This window comes from Lynx canadensis, chromosome C1 (assembly GCF_007474595.2).
Source record: "Lynx canadensis isolate LIC74 chromosome C1, mLynCan4.pri.v2, whole genome shotgun sequence".
Classification (NCBI taxonomy): Eukaryota; Metazoa; Chordata; class Mammalia; order Carnivora; family Felidae; genus Lynx; species Lynx canadensis.
In genome coordinates this window covers 56,316,518-56,338,881 of record NC_044310.1, presented here as the reverse complement: position 1 = coordinate 56,338,881, position 22,364 = coordinate 56,316,518, and the positions used below count along the sequence as shown (strand labels likewise).

Here is a 22,364-nt window from a genome sequence, read left to right as displayed (position 1 = left end):
TCCTATGATCAAACAGTTTCAAATTGGTGATAGAGTGTTTATTTTCTGACCTCCGCCAAGGAGATCCGGGACTTTGGGTAAGTCTCTTCAACGTTCAGAACTTAGTATATATCATTTGAAAAAATAATGTTTGGGAGCACTTGGGTGGCTCAGGCGGTTAATCCCACTCTTGATTTCGACTCAGGTCATGTCACTGCTTGTGGGTTCAAGTGCCAGTGCAGAGCCTGCTTGGGATTCTTTCTCCCTCTCTCCCTTCCCCTCCCCTGCTCTCTTTCAAAATAAATAAACTTTTAAAAAGAAGAAAAAGAACGTTTGTTACAGATTTTCTAAAATCCCATCGAATTTTTAAGCGTATGATTGTGATTTAAACATAACCAGCATTCCTATAAAGACATGGTAGATTTTCTTCAGGGGAGCTACTTGGCAAGTTTTACACAACCTTTCCCAAGCCCTTCATGGTGTGTGTACTTAACGGAAATCTACTTATGCTCCATTTTACCTCCAAATTAAGGGGGGTGTGGATAACCTACATTTTTGCACTGAGAACAGAATCATGGCCCCTGCTAAGCTGTATCAGAACGACAGCACAGCAACATACACCCAGGAAGATTTTTAGAAGCAAAACCAAGGGATTTGTCAGGTGAAAGCTACGCCCCAGAGATGCTTTGTTTTACATGCCAACCACTGCTGGAGATCCTGTAGGGCCAGGCTAAAAGGGCTTAGGGTTTTGTTTTCCTTTTTCTTTTCAAATTTCAAATTCCCTGAAGCCAAAGCCTGGTCTCCAAACCATCCAGTCCGTGACTAAACTGCCTCACCGGTTCTTAGTGTGGAAACAAGACTCCGCCTCGCCTGCAACCGCAAGAGGGAGAAGCAGCTCCAGGACAGCCGGGTGAAGCCCAGAGCCCGTCCCACGGGCCCGGCCCCCGCGCTGACTAGCGGGTGCCAGCCACGCACCGCCAGCGCCCCAGCCCTGAGAGGCTCCACTGTGCAAGCCAACCGCAGCCGGAGCCTGGCGGCGCGCCACGTGACTCAGGGCCGCGACCAATCAGCGCAGCCCTCTGCGCTATTCAAATCCGCGGCGCGGCGGACGGTTGTTCCCAGCCAGCCGCCGTCGGGGGCCCCCAGAGCCCTAGAGTCGCCTAAGGCCGCCATGCACCGCGCTGAGCGCTGACAGACCTCCGGGCCCGGCGGGCGGAATGGAGAGTCGGAGTGTGCCTCCCGGACCTTATCGGGCCACCAAGCTGGTAAGACAGCGCAGAACGACTAGACCGGCCAACCGCAGCCGACTTTACGTGAGAGCGTTCGGAGTTTTGCCTGGGGCGGACAGACGGGTCCCAGAACCTGGTTTGGGTTTGGTTTTCTGAGACGTCGGGGGAGGGGGGCGGGGGAATAAACCGGTATCAGGAAACCCTTGCGGGACACGCCTCTCCCCCTTACCTGGAGGTCGGGGCTGTGTCCCTCCCTGTGAGCCGTTTGTCCAAAGGGTCTCGTCCCTGGGATGGCGCATCATACTCTGGCCTTGTTTGGGCGACAACTGTGCCTGCAGTTGTCAGCTTGCCCTGGAACATCAGAGAATATTATGATTTTAGCCGTTCCCCACGTCTGATTTTCTACCCCCATCTGGATACAAAAAAAAATTCGGAGTTCCATTACTCTGGAGTGTCAGAATGGGGACAGTCCGAATGTGACAGCTTCGTTTTGCGGGGCCTGTAGAATTCAATGCAGGATCTACCGACTGAATAGCACTAGGTAACAGCTGCCCATTTAAAAACTAAACCCAGAGTGTTTAAGATACTCGTCAGGAACCACTGTTGGTAGTCACTGGATTTGTACAGAGTCTTTGTGCACTTAAATTTTCAAACCAAGAGAATACAGCGCCACGGGGTAGGAGACATTAGGCGAGTGACTTAACTGCTGTGAGCCTCAGTTTCCACATTGGGAAAGTAGGGCTAATGATGCATATCTACCTTAAGGATATACTGAGAGGATACTGCGTGTGAACGTGTGTTGTGATGCATAGATCCTATGGATAGGCTACAGCTCAGTGTTTCTTGAGTAAATAAATGTGTGAAATGGGGAGGTGTGGTGGGAAGAAAAGAATACAGTTATTGTGTTTTCAACTCTTAGGTTTTGTGTTGTGGTGCCACACAGTTGGGGTTACAAGTCAGATTTCTTGACCTCTAATGGAGGATTTTTCAATTAAAAAGTGATGTGTTCATTTTGCACCACCACCACCACCTTAGTTCTCCGCTGTTCTAGCCGCCACAAACCTTGAAAGCTTGGGTTGGGGACAATTTAGAAAATATGAGTATCTTTTTAAAACATAGGTATATCAGTGTTATTAAATATATAGTGGACTTAAAGCTTACTTAATTCGCCTCATCTGTTCAGTGTTCACTATTGGAATCTTTACATAAGAAACACTATAGTAAATATTGGAGCGCCTGGGTGGCTCAGTGGGTTAAGCGTTGGACTCTTGATTTCTGCTCAGGTCAGAATCTCCCAGTTGCTGAGTTTGAGTGCTTCCTCAGGCTCTGCACTGACAGCTGGAGGCCTGCTTGGGATTCTCTGTCTCCCTCTCTCTCTGCCCCTCCCCTGCACTCCAACGCACGTTCTCTCTCTCTCTCTCTCTCTCTCTCTCTCTCTCTCTCTGTCTCTCTCTCTCAAAAATAAACGTTTAAAAAATACTATAATAAATATAGAAGATATTGCAACATTAAAGGTATTTTACCAGTAAAACTACGGCCTGCCATCAATTTTGTTTGGCCAGCTTGGTAGTTATTACTGCAGGTTCTAGAATATTCAAACCTGGGTTTCAATGCCTGAGTTCATCACTTAGTTCTGTAACCTTGGTCAAATTATCAGTCTCTCTGTGCTTCATATTCCTTATATGAAAACAGGATACTAATAGTACCTATTCATAGAATTGTGAGAATGAAAGTGAAGTAATGAATGTAGAGCAGTGTCTGACACAAATGTTACCAACATTTTACTAATATTAGTTAAAATTAAAAAAAAAAAAGGGTACTTTCTCTGTTGAAGGTTAAGAAGCAAGTTCATTACAGTTCTTCATTATTTCTAGGTTTCCTAAATAAGCCAACCAGCCAATAAGTGCCTTTACACTATTACAAAGACATATTATTACAATGCCAGAATTAATAAAGAGAAATCGGTATGATATATAAAATTTTCTATAGTAAATAAGATCAATGATTTCACGAATTATGATGTAATCAGATATGAATAAAATAATGTTCTTTGTCTAATTTGTTTTGAGTCAGCACAATGTTTAATTTCTTTTTTAATATTTTCTTTTTGCAGTGGAATGAAATTACAACATCTTTTCGAGCAGGAATGCCTCTAAGAAAACACAGGCAACACTTTAAAAAATATGGCAATTGTTTTACAGCAGGAGAAGCAGTGGACTGGCTTTATGACCTATTAAGAAATAATAATAATTTTGGTCCTGAAGTTACAAGGCAACAGACAATCCAATTGTTAAGAAAATTTCTTAAAAATCATGTAATTGAAGATATCAAAGGCAGATGGGGATCAGAAAATCTTGATGACAACAGTCAGCTATTCAGGTACTGAACAGATAAATAACTACAAAACTGAATTACTTAACAATATAATTTAACTCCACTTCTATAATACTTTTACTAAAATTGCAGCTTTTTCAGAAAAAAAACATGTTTTCTTTATAAAACTGTTACTGCTCTTAGTGCAATTAAAACCACTTAGAATTTAAAGTTAATTGCTACACAATTAAAACTTTTTAAATGTTAGATAGTATATATAATAAAATAAGTATTGGGAGGAAAGAATGTGATATCACTTCTGCATATTCTGAAATCTGTAACATTTCAAGGATAGGTCATTATTAACCTTTGGTTTCATAGATTCAAGAATTATAAGACAAATTCTCACAGGTCCTTGCCTCCAAGTAACATAATCTCATATAACCTAAGAATACATGTGATAAAAGAAATAATAGCAAATTTTATATAATAAATAACAGAAGAAATATACTATAGGTTAAAGAGAATATTTTTTTAAGGATTTACCATATATCAGAAGACCTGCTTTATGATTTACATGTTTTCTTACTTAATCCCTAGACTAGCTAAGCAGGTTAGGTATTAACTTCTTTTTACAGATGAGGAAGCTGAGACCATGCTTCAGTAAATCTTGTTATATCTGTCTGAAATATGTTCTTCTACCTTGAAACACTGTAGACATTGTCAGATTAGTAAATACATTTGCTCTCCTGTCAATTCTATTGCAGCCTCCTCTGTGGAGCCTTTCTGACTCCCTTAGGCCAGCACCATTGCTTTTTCTCTCATGTGCAGGGTTCTATGTTATATATCACTAAACTAGGTCTTTGGATTCTAATATCCATGTTTTTTCTCTCTAAAAAATTAGTACTTTTCAAATGAAGTGCCTTAGTAGTTGATTCTTGTGTATCAAAGATGATTTATGTTGTACAAGTAAATTGCAGTAACAAGCATGTGAGTAGTTCCTTTTGTATAGCACTCTACAAATCCTGCCTGTCTTAACTACTGCTTAGGCACTTTGTGAGCTCCTTTGCTATTATTCATCCTTTAGCTGTTACTGGTTCTAAAGGTCCTAGACTTGTCTTTACTTCACTGTCTCCCTGGGCAATCTCTTGCCATGTCTTCACCTACTTTCCTTATAACTTTCAAACTTCCAACCCAAATATATCCCTGAGCTTCAGACCTATTTTTGCCCATTAGGCACTTCAGATATAACATATAGAAAAATCACTGTCATGTCTTAACCCAAATTTTATCTTCTTACTCCATACTTAACTGAATAGCACTGTCTTCCCTATAGCTGTTTTGATTCTTTTCCTTTTTCTCCCCTTTAAATATGATTTAGTTAACAGACCATCTCTGTTATACCACTTTAGCAGTTCTCTGATCTACTCCTCCCTTCACTCTGATAGTTCATTTTGTTAAACCATTTTTCTCTCTTACCCAGAATTCTGCATAACTCTTCAACTAGTCTCTCTGCCTCTAAGTGTTTTATAATGTTAGCAAATTTATAAAGTATACTTAAAAATAAACTTTACCAAAAATGTGTGAGACTTTACTGGAGAAAATTATATAATTGTTTTAAAGGTAATAAGTGAAGAAGGATATCCTGTTGATGAATCAGAAGACTTAGTATCCAGAGCGCCTGGGTGGCTCAGTTGGTTAAGCGTTGGATTCTTGATTTCACCTAAGGTCATGATCTCACAGTTTGTGAGTTTCAGTCATGTTGGGCTCTGTGCTAAGGGCACAGATGGCACAGAGCCTGCTTGGGGTTCTCTGTCTGCCTCTCTCTCTGCCCCTCCTCACTCATGTGTATGAGCTCTCTTTCTCAAAGATAAATAAACATTTTTAAAGAAAGAAGACTTAGTATCATAAATAAGTCATTTCTCCCCAATTGATATATATATAAATTAAATGCAATTTCATTCAAAACCCCTATATAATTTTTTATAGAATTTGACAAGCAGGTTCTAAAGTATTTTTAGTAATATAAAAGTCCAAGGCAATTTTGAAGAACAAGGAGGAGAGAATTTCCCTACCCAATATCTGGGCTTAAATTTAAATAATTAAGTACTGAAAAAACAAAACTATACATACAGTTGATCCCTGAATAACGCAGCTTAGGGGCACCAACCCCCTCCCCTGCATGGTCAAAAATCCACATACAACTTTGACTCACCAAAAACTTTAGTGATAGCCTACTGTTGACCAGAAGCCCTATCAATAAAATAAATAATTAACACACATTTTGTATGTTAAATGTATTATATACTGTATTGTTACATTAAAGTAAGCTAGAGAAAAGTAAATGTTATTAAGAAAATCATAAGAGAGAATACATTTATAATACCGTACTGTATATACAAAAAATGTGTATAAGTGTGCTGCACAGTTCAAACCCATGTTCAAAGGTCAACTGTACATGGGAACTTGGTATAAGAAAATATTTTTAGGATCATGGAATAAGAACTTCTGAGGTCACTAAAAACTTATGCATATTTTATTTTATACATTATACATATATCTTATATATTAATATATAAATAGAGAAAAAAAACCAAGCCATATGTTGTTTATGTATACTTATTAAAAGTATAAAAACATGAATAAGAAAGAAACACACTAACTGCAAGTTAATGGCTTCCCTCAGAAAGAGAAAGAAATAGAATAAGCAAAGAATTTGATTAACAAAAAAATAATCATGAAGTCTTTTTTTTTTTTTTAATAATGAAGTCTTGAGTAAAATGTTAAATATTGTATTGTTTGATGGTTGATGATTACATATCTGGATGTTGTTTACATTATTTTCTGTACTTTCTTGTATCTTTGAAATATTTTTTATTATACTGGAGGGGGGAGAAAGCATTATAGTCAAAAGGAATAACAGAGACCAAGCTCTGGAAATCAGAACAAGAACAGTCAGACAAAGACCAGAAAATATATATAAATTAGATAGCTTGTCAAAGAAATTTAGAAAATGGAACTATTTTTTTCTTCAACAGAATTGATCCCAATAATAACTCTTACTTATCCAGATATAAAGTTAAAATACATACAATATACTAAAAAAGTAGGAAACCATTAAAATGTTTTTAAAGGTTTAATGGGAAAATCAATTTATGTAGAATCTTCCTTCCTTGGTAATATAAATAATATAAATAAATTCAGTTCTTTTGTGATTTTTAAAAGATAAACAGACACTAAAACTTTGTTTCTGATCTTACATTATTTAATTGCATGTTATTCTTAAACCAGATTTCCTGCAAATTCTCCGCTTAAAAGTTTTCCACGAAGGCATCCAGAATTGAGAAAAAACAGCATAGAGAACTTTTCCAAAGATAAAGATAGCATTTTTAAATTACGAAATTTATCTCGTAGAACTCCTAAAAAACCTGGATTACATTTCTCTCAGGTAAAACATCCTTTTTACTAATCACTAGTTTAAATTTTATTACCATGTACTTAATTATAAAACAGTAAAAGTAGATAGTTCTTTAATATTTGAAGCCAATACTAAAGTCTCTTGACCTACATTATATTCCAAAAATATGTGTATATGTTTTACTGTAGAACAATAGAACCCATAGGAACAATAATAAAAATGGTAATAAGACACACCTGAAACAGTATTTGTATAACTTAAACATGTTTTGTTTTAAATTGATTTGAGAGTGGTAGGGGCAGCTACAAAACCAAAAAGCTTTATTGCCATATGTTAACCTTATTCCTTCAGGTGACACTTAAACTTACAGCTTCACAGTGGACTGTTTACTAGTAGAATTACTAAATATTAGGAATTGTGTCAGTTCAATATTTCCTTAATTTGAGCATAGCATGTTAAACCAAAGTAATTTTTTTTCCAGGAAAATATAGAGAAAATGAACCATGTAATAATCAATGAAGATCAAGAAAACTCAGTTGATAATAGAGAAATAAGCCCAGAAGATATTGAAGAAGTTTGGAGATATATTATTCTGATCTAGTAAGCTAAAACTAAGCTCTAACCAAGTTCCACAGGTGTTCTAGAATGTTAATTTGACATTTTTATCAAGATCTACAAATGCAAAAAAACAGATTAGTTCTTAAAGCTTAGAATTTAACCTGTATTTGTATTTCTTAATAAGTGCTCTTGAACTTCTAGTACAGTTGAAATAGAATGTTTTCAGTATGATTTGTTTTTTCTTTGAGTCAAAGTTATATATAGCTATAGTTCGGGGTCTGTATTGGAATCATTACAAGGTTACTAAGGTAAGTATATTTGAAAGTGTATACTAACTATAACCTTTATCAGTTTGGCTTAAGAAAAATATTCTGATGGCTTTGTTTGCCATTCGTACTCTTTAATATTTATATCCCATTCCACTTATTTTATGTAGAAAAAAGAAGTTTGTATTTTTTCTTCTGTTTAGCCTGCAAACCATTTTAGGTGTGTCATCCCTAGAAGAAGTCATAAATCCAAATCAAGTAGTTCCTCAATACATAATGTACAACATGACCAATACAAGTAAACATGGAATAGTTATACTACAAGACAAATCAGGTTGGTATCAATAAAAGAAGTTGGACTCTTTTAAACTTGCTAACATAGGTTGCAGCTATTGTGGGGGTGTAGAGAGGCTAAAAATGTAGAAAGTAGAGTACTTTAACTGAAAAAGTATTAAGGGGAGATTATCATCATAAGTGCTTTAGTAATCATTTAAGTGAATATTATTGGTACTATTATTTTAGCCTCTCATGGTATTTATGCATGATTTTTTTTAAATGGCAAGGTTAAACATCCAAAAGGTATGAAAATATAATTAAAACTATTGATTAACTACATTTTATTGAGGGCCTACAATGTACCAGGCATTATACTAAAGATTTAGTGATGAACAAGAGAAAAATGGTCCATGGCTTCTTGGAGCTTACATGAGCAGTTACATATAAATTTACACAAGTCAAGACATATGCAAAACCCTCAAGACCAAAGTCTCAAGACCAGTATTTTAAAGATCACTGGTTTATTATATATATTTATATATATATAATGTATTGATTTTAGATATAAGATGGAAAAATCAATGATATATTCAACCCAGCGGCATTACATTGAAAACTTAACATTTTAAGAAATGTATCAATAAATCTCAAAATGTTGACTCATTTCTTATAATGAATTGTTGCCTGTAGAATTAACTGGTATGTATTACTTGAGTTTCTTTGTGTTGGCAAGAACTTTAAAGTTTGAATTGTAGGAACAAAAAGCAAAAACTTATGTTGCATATGCATATGGCTTTGTACCACTCCCATCTTAAATTACCTAAAATCACATACTTAACAGTATATTCTCTTATTCAAACTTTCTATTCTTTATAACCATAAACTCTTCAAGTTAAGTGTATGTGTGGTTTTTGTGCTGGTGTCAAAAAACAGTTCGATTTCATGCAGCATACTTCAGTTAGTAGCAAATGAAAGATTTTAAGCAAGCCTCACTAAAAGCACCCTAATATTCAGATATATCATTTCAATCATAGGTCTCACTCAAATCAGTAATATTCAAATAGCATACCTATAATCAGAATGGAAATTAAGATAAAGAAAACATGGTGGCAGTGGACAAGTATGAACATTAACTATTTATGAACCCTCCACCAAAATATCCTCAATTTGGGGGTAATTGTTTTATGTATTCTGGAAAGAATCAAACTCAAGATCTCTATGACTTTTAAACTTGTATTTTAAAATATTGTCTTCACCTTATGTCTTATTAAACATATAATAATTTTTAATCCTGGTAATATACATACATATACATACATACATATATATGTGTGTATGTAATTATATATAATAAGCATAAAGTTTTAAATATAGTATCATGGAAATTAGGTGATATTATTGAACAATATAAATTTTTTTTTGTATAGATGACCTTCCTCACTGGGTATTATCTGCCATGAAGTGCCTGGCAAATTGTAAGTTAAACAAACAAAATGTGTATTAATAAGAGCTAAGGAAATTTTGAAAACAATTTATAGAAATCCTGATAAAGTATGCTATTTCTTTTGATGTTTGAATGACAATCTAGTAGATCTGATTGCATTTCCTTGCATGTGGAATGCATTATAAAGTCCATAACTTTTTCTATGCAGATGGTGATTTCATAATTTAAGTTCATCATTTGTAGCTCAGTTTTCATAAATCATAAAATCACAGGCTAGTGGATATCAAAGGATTTTTAGGTATAACTTACACCAGTTGCCTTAGTGAGGCCGATAGAGTTCAAATAGCAACTTTTAAGTAATAGCTCTTATAAAGTGGAAAAGTTCAATCAGAAATGAAGTCACATTAAATCTACTTCATTTCCCTTGCCATTGTACACAGCGTCAACACTGAGCTGCTTCATGACATGCTTGTACTCCATAAGATACATTAATGGAACCTTTATGTTTATAAAAAAAAATGATCTGTCACTAATCAGTAAATGGAAAAAAAGCTTTTTCAATAGTGAGCAGTGATAATTAATTTTTATAATTTGAGACACTGGCTCAAGTACAAAGCCCTAATTGCTTTAAAAATCAATTTTTTTATTTAAAAAAAAGTTTTTTTAATGTTTATTCATTTTTGGAAGAGAGAGCGAGTGCAAGCAGGGGTTGGGGGGGACACAATCCAAAGCAGGCTCCAGGCTCTGAGCTGTCAGCACAGAGCCCAATGCAGGGCTCAAACTCACAAACCGTGAGATCATGACCTAAGCTGAAGTCAGATGCTTAACCGACTGAGCCACCCAGGTGCCCCTAAAAATCAGTTTTAAAAATATGCAGAAATATGTGCTTCTAAATCATTAAAAGTTAAATTATATTTTAATAATTTTTTTATAAAAGGATTTTTTTCTAGTTCTTATGAAATGAGTATTTTATTAATAATGTTCAAGATAGGTACATATTCCCTTGTTGTCCACTGGGTGTCAATATGACAAAATAACAGAATAAATAGCAATAAAGTAAATAATGTAAGTTATAGAAAGATTTTATTTATCAAACTGAGGTGTAAAGATCTTAATCATAAGCTTGATTTGTGAGTTTCTCTTTCTGCCTTCCCCCACCTAACTGCCCTTCTGTCTTATACTTTGGCTCATGGTTAGCAACCCAATACTTATATTTTCAGGAATTTCTCAAATATCCCATGTTTAGAGTTTTTTTTTCCCCCTTTCTTACCAGTCCATGTTATACCTAAATGATAGCAAAGATATAACTTACTGGATTCCAGTTTACCAATATATCTAGCTAGAGGTAGCATTTAAACTTTTAGTTATTATTCAATCCCCTACAGTAATCCTGTGACATATAGGAATGAGTGATTAATATACTATCCTCAGTTTTTTTCTAGAAGAGAAAGTAAGGCTTTTGAAAGTCTTCTACTGATACATAAAGATATATGTATTCAAACCTAGATACACTAACTATAAATTTTGTATTTTTAATTCTAATAAGAGTATGTTCTTAGAAAATTTTCTAATGATTATCACATTTTTTTATTCTACATATTAAGAATATATCTTATATCCTCCTTAAGCATCTGACTCTTGATTTCAGCTCAAGTCATGATCTCACAGTCATGAGATCGAGCCCCATGTCAGGCTCCACGCTGAGTGTGGAGCCTGCATGGGATACTCTCTGTCCCTCCCCTGCTCACATTCTCTCTCAAAAACAAATAAATAAACTTAAAACTTTAACAATAATTTTTAAAAAGATTTTTACTTTGCTCTACATAAAACCCATATTAGCCTTTAAGCCGTTAAATGTGTGTGATTGTTTTCTTCAATCCTTTTTCAGTGTGTATGCTCACATTATGACCATACAAAAATTTGCTGGCAGAAAAGTAAAATTATTTGGGTTTGAGAAGAGAAAAATTTTAACTTGAAAGATAAAATAGTGACTCTCAAACCTGAGTGCATATTACAGTCACTAGGGAGACTAGCCAAAGATTCTGATTTAGATGATTCATTAGGTAGGTTCATTCCAGTTGGACTAAACATGCCTCAAAAGCTTCTTATTAGTGAAGATTCCCACACTCAGCATTTGGAAACTACTAAATTAGTGAGCCAGCAGCAAACATTTCTAAGTCAGTAATTCTTAGCTTCACCTCCATAAATTCTGGTTTGTACAGAGGAACTTACATATTTTTAATAGGCACATTGAATGAGTCTGATTATGTAGTCCATGGAGCACACTTTAAATGTTGTTAGACCTCAAAGCTCTGAGTCTTGCTTTAAGTGCTCTAAGTTCTAATTCTAGCTTTGCCACCAATGGTTTTTTTCATCTTAGGCAAGTTACTCTAACCTTCAGTTTCCTCATCTGTAATATGAAGTCAGATCTTATTTCTGAGTAAAAAACTAGTGAGCAAGCATGATTCTTTGAAGAACGTTAAGCTAGGGGCGCCTAGGTAGCTCAGTCAGTTGAGTGTCCAACCCTTGATTTTGCCTCACCTCAGGATCCCAGGGTTGTGGGATCAGCTCTGCGTCGGGCTCTGCACTGAGCATGGATCCTGCTTAAGATTCTCTCTCTCTTCCCCTCTGCCACTCTCCCCTGCTCTCTCTAAAAAAATAAAAAATAAAAATTTAAAAAAAGAACATTAAGCTAATGAAATGGCAATGTAAAGATATTATTTAAACTCATTAAGGGTATGCTTAACGTCAGACAAAATTTATGAAAATGTAAATTTACAAAAGATAATTTGGAAGAATTATTTTCATTATCTACATATTCTTTGTTTTGTAAAATGAATTGCAATAAAATCTCATTAAATAACCTTACTGCTTTAAAATATATTTCAAATGTTGCCTTATATACAGTTTTTAGGTAAATAAGTATTAAGACAAAATGCTAGTAGTTACTTGCAGTGATTTTTTTTTTTTTAGAGTTTATTTATTTATTTTGAGAGAGAGAGCACATGGGTGCAGCAGAGGAGCAGAGAGAGAGAGAATCCCAAGCAGGCTCTACCCTGTCAGCACAGAGCCACACAAGGAGGCTCAATCTGAGCCGAAATCCAGACTCGGATGAATGCCCAACCAACTGAGCCACCCAGGTGCCCCTATTCGCAGTGATTTGTAATGAAAACATAATGAGAAAGAATGAGATGTGATGTGCACAATTCTTTGAAATGTTTGAACTGTGACAGAATTTGTTAAACTTTGCTCCATCATGGAGAACTTTTTGACACTTTTTATAAGTATATCTAAATTTTTATTTAAAATAAAATATATTGGGGTGCCTGGGTGGTTCAGTCAGTTGAGTGTCCAACTTCAGCTCAGGTCATGATCTCGCAGTCCATGAGTTCAAGCCCTGCGTCGGGCCCTGTGCTGACAGCTCAGAGCCTGGAGCTTGTTTTGGATTCTGTGTCTCCCTCTCTCTCTGCCCCTCTCCCACTCATGCTCTGTCTCTCTCACTCTCAAAAAAGAAAAAAAAAAAAAAGAATAAATGTTAAAAAAATTTTTTTTAAATAAAATATATTCTACCAATTTTTTTTGCCTTCTATCTTTTAGGGCCAAGAAGTAATATGAATAATCCAACTTATGTTGGATTTGAACGAGATGTATTCAGAACAATAGCAGATTATTTTCTAGATCTCCCTGAACCTCTGCTTACCTTTGAATATTATGAATTATTTGTAAGCATTTTGGGTATGTATGAGTTTTTACTTATTATGTAAATTTATTAACATTTTCAAGTTTCCCATAATTTAAAAGATCTCAAAGTGTAGGTAAATATGAAGATGGCAAGCTATAAATTATTTTACAGTTTGGGAATACTATGGTTCCCGTTATGTTGTCTTCCAGTAATTCAAATATATCATTCTCACACCAGTTATTCACATCAATCGGGTGTACTACAATTCAATTCATTTCTGACACTGACTACCCACAGTTAGACCAGACCCTACAAGTGAAGGACAAATTCCTTAAATTCTGATACTTAACCACCCAAAGTTATGCAGACTCCACAGATTAAGGGCTCAGTTCCACAAGACTGCCCTCACACTTCAGGTACCACCTGCAGATGAGGTCCTCAGGCTTACTCACTCGCATTTCTGCCCTAACTACCAGTTTGCGTGTCCCTACAACCTTCCTTGGGTTTAATAATTGACTACAACTCACAGAACTCTGGAAACTGCTTTATTTAATGAGTACCAGTTTTTATAAAAGATACAAATCAGAAACAGCTATGTGGAAGAAGTAAGGGTTGTACACAGCTTTCATGCCCTCTCCAGGGATTCCACCCTCCCAATCATGTCAATGTGTTCACCAACCTGTATGCTCCGTTGGCCTTGTTACTTCATAGTTTTAACTGAGGGTTAGTTACATAGGCATGATTGATTAAATCATCAGTTATTGGTGATTTTGCTGAGTCTTCAGTCCGCATCCTTCTGTTGTTCAGGGAGGTCTGAGGTAGGTTGAAAGCTCCAACCTTCTAAGCAAGTTCAGCCCTAAGTCACCTCATTACCATAAACTCAGATGTTCTCCAGTAGATGTACTATGGATAACAAAAGACGCCCTCTCTGGAAATTCCAAACGTTTTAGGAGCACTATACCAGTTACTAGAGACAAAGACCAAATGTGTAAGTTTTATTGTAGTACAGTTAGTTGTCTTATAATTAAGAGCTTTCTAATACTTGTAGACGAAGCCAGTGATTTTTTAATGTATTTGACTCAATTCCTTTAATTAGATTGTTGAAAAGATTTTTAAGTGATTTATATCACAAGTTGGAAAACCTCTACTCAGTCTTGCACTTTGTAACTGAATGTTGCATGTGTCCTATTTAAGTGGCTTCTGAATTAAGCAACTGCTGTTGTACTATACTAACAATATATACTATAGTAATGCTTTATTTTTTTAACTTTACTATTGTTTTTGTTTTATTTTTGTCCACTGTCACACAGTTGCATCTTAATTTTTGTTTCATTTCCTGGTAGTTGTTTGTGGCTACGTCACAGTTTCAGATAGACCCAGTGGGATACATAAAATCCAAGATGATCCACAGTCTTCAAAAATCCTTCGCTTAAACAATTTGAATTCCTTCAAATCAACTGAGTGTCTTCTTCTCAGTCTGCTTCATAAAGACAAAAACAAAGAAGAATCAGATACTACTAAGAGACTGCAGATAAGTGATCAAGGATTTCAAGAAAAATGTGCTAAGAAAATGCAGCTAGTTAATTTCAAAAATAGAAGAGCCAGTGCTAATGACATAATGGGAGGAAGTTGTCATAATTTAATAGGCTTAAGTAGTATGCATGTTCTATCCTCTAACGTCAAATCAAGATGCTATTCTTTAGAAGGAATTGTAGACTTACCAGGGAGTTCAAGTAAAGAGGTCTCCAATGTCTTCCATCAATCTGTTGTGAATAGAGAAGGACAACATAATAAGCAGTTTTTAGAGTCTAAGACCAAACAGGAATCCCTAATGAATCTTCATTCAGAGGAAAGTACTCAAAAACCACTCTGTGTTGGTTTTAAAAGAACCTCTACTTTGACTGTTCAAGACCAAGAGGAGTTATGTATTGGGAAATGCAAGTCAAAACAGCCTTGTAGATCTCAGAGTTTACTTTTAAGAAGTAGTACAAGAAGTAATAGTTATATCAATATGCCAGTGGCTGAAATTATCATGAAACCAAATCTTGGACATCTCAGCACAAGTATACAAACAGCTATGGAAAATGAACTCGGAGAGTCTAGTACCACAATCAATAAAAGACTCTGCAAAAGTACAATAGAACTTTCAGAAAATTCTTTACCTCCAGCTTCTTCTGTATTGACTGGCACACAAAGTAAGGTTGATGCTTTCAATGCATGTAATATTAACTTTTAGTGCTTACTAACTGTTTTGCTTACCTGTCTTTTCTTCTCTGAAACTGCTTTATATTTTTCCTCCAAAAGGAGAAGTTTTTATCGTAAAAGACTCTTGTCATGGCATAACCAAGATTTATTCTACTTATATAAAGCACTTATTTTCTTTTACTTCATTTTAACTTACTCTGAGTCACTTTATTTGTAGTAAGTGAAGGATATTAGTACTCAAATAGGTTATGAAGAAAATGAGCATCTTACCATGCTTTTGAGGAATGTGGAAATTTCTAGGGACAGTTATAAGAAATTAGATACTAAAATATTATTTTAATATTTATATAACTGTATTCTTTACGTAACTGTATATGTGCATAGTATGAAAGCAACTAGTGTCATTGATGATTTTTTTTCGGGGGTGGGGTATAATTTTGCCTTCCAGGTTTGCTGCAACCTCATTTAGAGAGGGTTGCCATCGATGCACTACAGTTATGTTGTTTGTTACTTCCCCCACCAAATCGTAGAAAGCTTCAACTTTTAATGCGCATGATTTCTCGAATGAGTCAAAACGTTGATATGCCCCAACTTCATGATGCAATGGGTACAAGATCACTGGTAAGTTGATTTCTTAAGGAAAGAATAAGCCTTGGTTCACAAACTATAAAAAGAAAAGCAAATCACCTAAAAGTACTACTTGAATGATGTCCTAGTCTCAAAATCCTAGATTCTTGGGGTAGAAAGGCTCTTAAAAATATCTTTCCTAGTAGCAGAATGTTGATGCATTAATCCTTTGTGCCCAGTATGTTGTACTTTCATATCCTGACCTTTATCTTGTCTGAGCACTTTACCTCTTCATTCATATCACTTCGTAGTGATTGACCTAGACCATCAGACCACATTCCATTGCCTTATGCCAATGCTGTTTGGTGGGGAAGGAAGAGGAGATAGTAGGCACAGTTAAAAGCATAAGGGCACTATAACTCTAGAGAATTATGGGAATATTATGGTAGTGGGAAAGTTGTATTTGATGAATTATGTGAATCAGGATAGCATGTCACTGTGGGTAAGAAATTGGGACAAACTACTGTGAAGCAGTCTCAGACTCCATAAGAGGATGAGGGTAGAGGCATTTTATACAGCTATTGATTGGAAATGAACTCTTAAAATAGTGTCTTCTCTCTCTTTCTCTCTCTTCAAGAGCTGCCACTTCCTCAGTGCAACTTCAAATGATTTTCTTATAGCAAGGAATCTAGAGTTGAGCTCTATTCTTCTACTCATTAAGGACAGTTCTTTAACAATGATAGACCCAAACTACAGAAGAAGAATTATTCTTACATAATTGTGACACCATTAAAAAGCATAGAGAAGTTTGTAGAGGAATATATTTTGAGAGACATGAGTAGAAAGGAGATAATTTCAGTTTTATGCTTTTTGAGTTTGAGTGTATACAGGACATTCAAGTGAAATTTATCCAACAGACTGTTAGAAATGTGAGCCTGGTGAAGATCAGGGCAGAAGGCAGATTGTTTGGAGGGAGGTGGTAATTGAAGCTTTGAGGGTAAATGAACTCTACAAAACTAAGAAAGAAGACTAAAAAGCTAAGGACTGAGTCTTGGAAGGAGAAAGGAAAACATGACTGACATGTAGGAATAAAACCAAAAATATTTCAATTCAATAAATATGTTCATTGTCTATTATGTACAAAATTCTTAAAATAGAATTCTTATAACTGTAATTATTTTAGAATGAGGTGTCTGTTTACGTGAGTCTAATACTTAGTGGGTAATATGGATATGATTGAGAGTAAATGAGTTATGAAACACAAAACTTATCCCAGAATTTGAAGACTCCTTATGATGGAATTGAACAATTCATGTATTGTCTTTAAAGTGTGACAAAATAATTAAAGACTATTTTCCAGAATTTCAAAAGCTAAATGGTACCAACTTTATAACCACTAAGTTTATATATTATGTATTCTCCTGGCTTGTGTTTTATGAGATTAATTTAATGTAATAAGTCATTATTCTTTAACATTCTTTAAGTAAAATATCTATATGATACCAATAGAACCCATGATATTTACTGATACAATTGTGACAAAATTAAAGAAAAAACTAAGCCTTTTATAATCCTTTGGAATTATATTAAGGAAATATTTAACAAGTACTTTAAGTTCTTACCTTTCTAATGTAATTAATTGTCCTCATTTGTAAGCTGAAGTCTGCTTATCACTTTATCTCAGTACTTTAGCATGATACCCAGAAACTACTGATACTCTTATTTATATAATACCTTAAATTTTTAAATTCACATCTTTTGTTTCTAGATGATACACACTTTTTCTCGGTGTGTGCTATGCTGTGCTGAAGAGGTGGATCTTGATGAGCTTCTTGCTGCAAGATTAGTTTCTTTCTTAATGGATCATCACCAGGAAATTCTTCAAGTACCCTCTTACTTACAGACTGCAGTGGATAAACATCTTGACTACTTAAAAAAGGGCTATGTATGTATTGTAAATCTTAAAAATTGTCTGCATTAGTCAGTTCCAAGTGGCAAATTCATCTCAAACTAGCCTAATGAAAAGGGAAGACTTTATCAGCTCACGTAAATAACCTCTAAAAGTCAGGAATGTAGACAGAATTTGGAGACTCAAATAGCAATAAAACTGTTTCCTTCATCTCTTATTTCCATCTTGGTCCTGTATTTGACAAAAGGCTCCTTCACATGATGGGGGATCCATAAGTGTGATTAAAGTTCTTAAATCACAGACTTAACATTTTTAATCCAAAGGAAAAAAGAACTATCCCTTCACCTACCAGTTTGAAAAGTTCTTCACATGGACTCTGACTGGCCCCATCCAGTCTAAATACACATCTTTTAGGTGGTTGAGGGTGAGTGCGTTGGAGACAGGGCCATGCTCTGATTGGCTCTCCATAGATTAGAGGAGAATCTGTTCTTCAAAAAAGGTGAGGATAGTGGAGGTGGAACGGGAAGAAACTATTAAAAGAAGGAGAGAAGGAATACTGAGTAACCAAAACAACAGATGTCTATTATATTCACTCTTTGGCAGCCCAGCACATATATTCATGTTTCTTCCCATACATACCATTCTAATATTGCCCTGGCTTAACATAATTATCCCTATAATTTCCTTCCTTTATGAGCAGATGTTATAGTATCTTCCCATGCTCCTACACCTCAAAAACAGTATATGAATACTCTTACTACGTCAAAACATTAATATTTTAAAGTGAATTAAAACATCACTTTGGGGCACCTGGGTGGCTCGGTCAGTTAAACGTCTATTGATTTCAGCTCAGGTCATGATTTCGTGGTTCATTGAGTTCAAGCCCCGTGTCGGGCTCTCCGCTGACAGTATAGAGCCTGCTTGGAATTCTCTCTCTCTCTCGCTCTCTCTCTCCCCGCCCCCACCTCTCTCCCTCTCTCTCTCTCTGCACCTCCCTGCCCACACACACTCTCTCTCTCCCTCCCTCCCTGTCTCACAAAATAAATAAAACTTTTCAAATATTACTTTGATTTTTATTGTTTTGTAGTTAAAAGAATAAAATACATGGTTAATAGCAATGATGATGGATGGCTGCCTTATTTAATACTTATTCTGTTCTAAGCCCTCTATATACATTATCTCATGTAATCCCCATTTTACAGGTGAGGAAACAGACCAAGAGAAGTTAAATAACTTGCTGAAGGTTACAAAGCTAGTAGGTTGTGGGTCTGGGATGTAGATCCTGGGATTTATTACTACTCTATTGCATAACACAATTTTTTTTTTTTAAATGTTGAATGTTTGGTGGCAAATGAATACATGCTAAATCCCATCAAAAGAACACTTAGCAAACAGGAACATCAACAGAATTAATAGACTTGGACTATATCATTTTGTTCAAAACAGATTAAAAATCCTGGAGATGGACTGATTGTTCCTTTGCCAACATATTCATACTGTAAGCAGATTAGTGCTCAGGAGTTTGATGAACAAAAAGTGTCTACCTCACAAGCTGCAATTGCAGAACTTTTAGAGAATATTATTAAAAACAAGAGTTTGCCTCTAAAGGAGAAAAGGAAAAAACTAAAACAGGTAAGAGAATGCATAAGTTCTCAATCACATAAATCTTTTTAAATATGCTGTTGCTGATTGTTATTTAGTAACATTTAGAATCTAATTTCTCATTATTTTGGATTTTAGATATTGTATATATAGGTGTGTATGTAAATGTAACCTACATTCCTGGTTTTACTCTTTATAAATATAAATATACTCTTACTAAATTTAAATAATAACAATAATAATAACAGATAACTCTTCCTTTACTTCCAATGATTATAACTTAGATTGCCCTGAAAAAACAATTATAAAATTTGATTGTAATACATAGCTTTTGGTGACTCATTATTACCATTTACAATTTTTATCTCTACCAAAATTCAGTAGTAACATGATTCTGGCAAGTTTAATTCCAGGTCTGAGATACTCAAATATGAAATATACTAGATCATTCTGGCCTTCATAGGCCTTACCAATGGAAAGGAAGAACATCTAGAATTTAGGAGGAAAACACATCAGAAGAGAATCCTAGTATATTAATGTTAACTGGGATCTAAGAAATTTTACCTTATACCTTTCATATATGAGAAAGCAGAGGGAGAGGCAAGGATAAATTGAAAAGATACTCATTTCTGAAATACATCTTTGAGAAAGTCACTGAATTCTTATAAAATGTTGAACTTGGCTTCAGCTAGGATAATAATGTTAAATACTCTCTAATTCCTCACCTCATTTTTAAGTTTCAGAAGGAATATCCCTTGATATATCAGAAAAGATTTCCAACCACGGAGAGCGAAGCAGTACTTTTTGGTGACAAACCTACAATCAAACAACCAATGCTAATTTTAAAAAAAACAAAGTTTCGTAGTCTAAGATACTAACTGTATTAAAAATTATGTAATACTTGTAGAACTTTGGTGAATGAAGCCATACTTAAGAATTTAGCTACTAAAAAAGGAAGTCTATTTATTAATAAGGTTTTTCTAAATAAAACACATGTATGGAGGTACCAAAGTAATTTTTTATCAGTGTAAGACTGCTAAGAAAGTAGTGAGTCTCAACTGTGAGCAAATAACAAAAGCAACACCAGATACTTTAACCAGAAACATTTTTTTTTTTGACACAACATCTGGAAAAGCTATTACAGTGTGTGCTAAAATTTTATTTACTTGAATTTTGAAACCTGACATGTTTATCAAGATTAAGCTATAATTCTGTTTTTAAAAGAAATTAACTTATCTGCACATGTGCTTATGAATATTAGTTAAAGTACAAGTTATTTAGGGATACTCTTATTTCTAAGAATAAGAATGTGAAGAATATTGGAAAACTCAGTGAATTCTCTACTGTTAAATGCTGCACTCTTTTGTATACTCTTTTTCTACTTTTGATCTATTTATATATGTGTGGTTTTTTTTTTTTAAATTTTTTTTTTCAACGTTTATTTATTTTTTGGGACAGAGAGAGACAGAGCATGAATGGGGGAGGGGCAGAGAGAGAGAGAGACACAGAATCGGAAACAGGCTCCAGGCTCTGAGCCATCAGCCCAGAGCCTGACGCGGGGCTCGAACTCACGGACCGCAAGATCGTGACCTGGCTGAAGTCGGACGCTTAACCGACTGCGCCACCCAGGCGCCCCTATATGTGTGTTTTTAAAATATGTACATGTAAGTCTTCAGTTGGCTTTAAACATTTATCCCAAGTGCTTCGGTCATTCAATTTTTCAATAAATATCTCTTGCATTCTTATGTTCATGTATCTACTGGAAGATAGTGGTGTAAAAGAAGTATAAAGCAATCATGTATTCATTCAAAATATATTTATTTAGCAACTACTATGTGCCTTTTATTATTCCAGTTATGGAGAGACTAAGATGAATAAAACAAAATGTCTTTCTTGAAAGTATTTATTTTCTAATCAAGGGAGACACCTATCAGATACTTAAAATAACAATACACACTCTGAAGGAGTCCTTCAGCTGAATACTGAGCTCTTTAGTTATGTAACAGTTCTCTCAGCTAGTGTTTTTCAAACTGTTACATATTAGAATCACCTGGAAAGTTTTAAAATAATACATGCTCAGGCTCTACCTTATATCAGTTACATCCAAATTTTAAGGGATGATATATAGGCATCAGTATTTTCAAACTCTCTAGATGATACCAATATTTACCCAACTTTGAGAATCAGTCCCTAAACACTTTTTATAAACAAGTAAATACCAAGCTGGTGGCACATTGGCTTTATTATTTCACTGGAAGAAAATGCAGATTATAAATGCTTTTCATCTTAATACAGGGTTATCCATATTTCTGCTTTAGTGACTTAACACAAACTTGAGGCAGTTTTTCTTCCATATTTTGCTCTAAGATTATTTAATATCCATTCAAGTGTAAAAATGTACAGAGTATCTGGGATGTCATAAACATTGTTCAATGACTTTTGATTTATCAATGTAATGTTGTACTCTAAAATGACAGTGTTTCATTTGAGATTTTTTATTAAAAACTTGAATAGAAAATGGCAACTACATATCTTTTGCCCAGAAACCTTAGCTATAAGATTATAGGACCAAATCAGAGCTTTTTCTAAGGTGTTTATATGCTAAAACTTCCTGTTTAAAGATGTATAATAATGTGAATTCTATGCATATTGAGATAAAAATTATTGTGGGTTTTGTAACAATTTAATTGTTTTTGTATTTATTGATATTAAATATATAAATACTATAAAGACAGAGTAATTTTTCATCTGAGCTAGTGTGCATACAATTGAGATTATAAAATTGGTGTAACAATTTAGTAACATGGGGTGCCTGTGTGGCTCATTCGGTTAAGTGTCTCACTCTTGATTTTGGCTCAGGTCATGATCTCACTATTCCTGAGTTCAACCCCTGCATCTGGCTCTGCACTGACAGTA

General features: G+C 34.9%; 1 protein-coding gene and 1 long non-coding RNA gene across 3 annotated transcripts; one reads left to right on the top strand and one right to left on the bottom strand.

Annotated features, from left to right (window-relative positions):
* Positions 1–1,069: 1,069 nt before the first annotated feature.
* On the top strand, positions 1,070–22,161 carry DEPDC1 (DEP domain containing 1). 2 transcript variants are annotated; one of them, XM_030326798.2, is made up of 12 exons: positions 1,070–1,244; positions 3,322–3,587; positions 6,813–6,969; positions 7,421–7,539; positions 7,967–8,097; positions 9,467–9,514; positions 13,081–13,218; positions 14,509–15,360; positions 15,819–15,991; positions 17,706–17,882; positions 19,293–19,478; positions 20,186–22,161. In XM_030326798.2, exons 1-12 carry the CDS (start codon positions 1,197–1,199, stop codon positions 20,324–20,326), a joined length of 2,436 nt encoding a protein of 811 aa, XP_030182658.1. In that variant the 5' UTR covers positions 1,070–1,196; the 3' UTR covers positions 20,327–22,161. The 2 variants fall into 2 exon arrangements, with proteins under 2 accessions (XP_030182658.1, XP_030182659.1); XM_030326799.1 differs by lacking the exon at positions 14,509–15,360 and having other exon boundaries at positions 1,140–1,244; positions 20,186–20,848.
* LOC115521520 lies at positions 14,233–18,298 on the bottom strand. The gene is made up of 3 exons (XR_003971087.1): positions 18,196–18,298; positions 14,887–14,928; positions 14,233–14,645 (listed from the first exon to the last, which is right to left on the bottom strand). It is a non-coding gene; the product is annotated as an uncharacterized LOC115521520 (long non-coding RNA).
* Positions 22,162–22,364: the final 203 nt, after the last annotated feature.

Bases quoted from the DNA above. Each gene is read 5' to 3' on its own strand.
- DEPDC1 (XM_030326798.2), top strand. From the start codon at position 1,197: ATGGAGAGTCGGAGTGTGCCTCCCGGACCTTATCGGGCCACCAAGCTG. The intron at 8,098-9,466 runs GTTGGTATCAAT...TTTTTTGTATAG, and splicing joins TATACTACAAGACAAATCAG to ATGACCTTCCTCACTGGGTA. The intron at 17,883-19,292 runs GTATGTATTGTA...TGTTCAAAACAG, and splicing joins ACTACTTAAAAAAGGGCTAT to ATTAAAAATCCTGGAGATGG.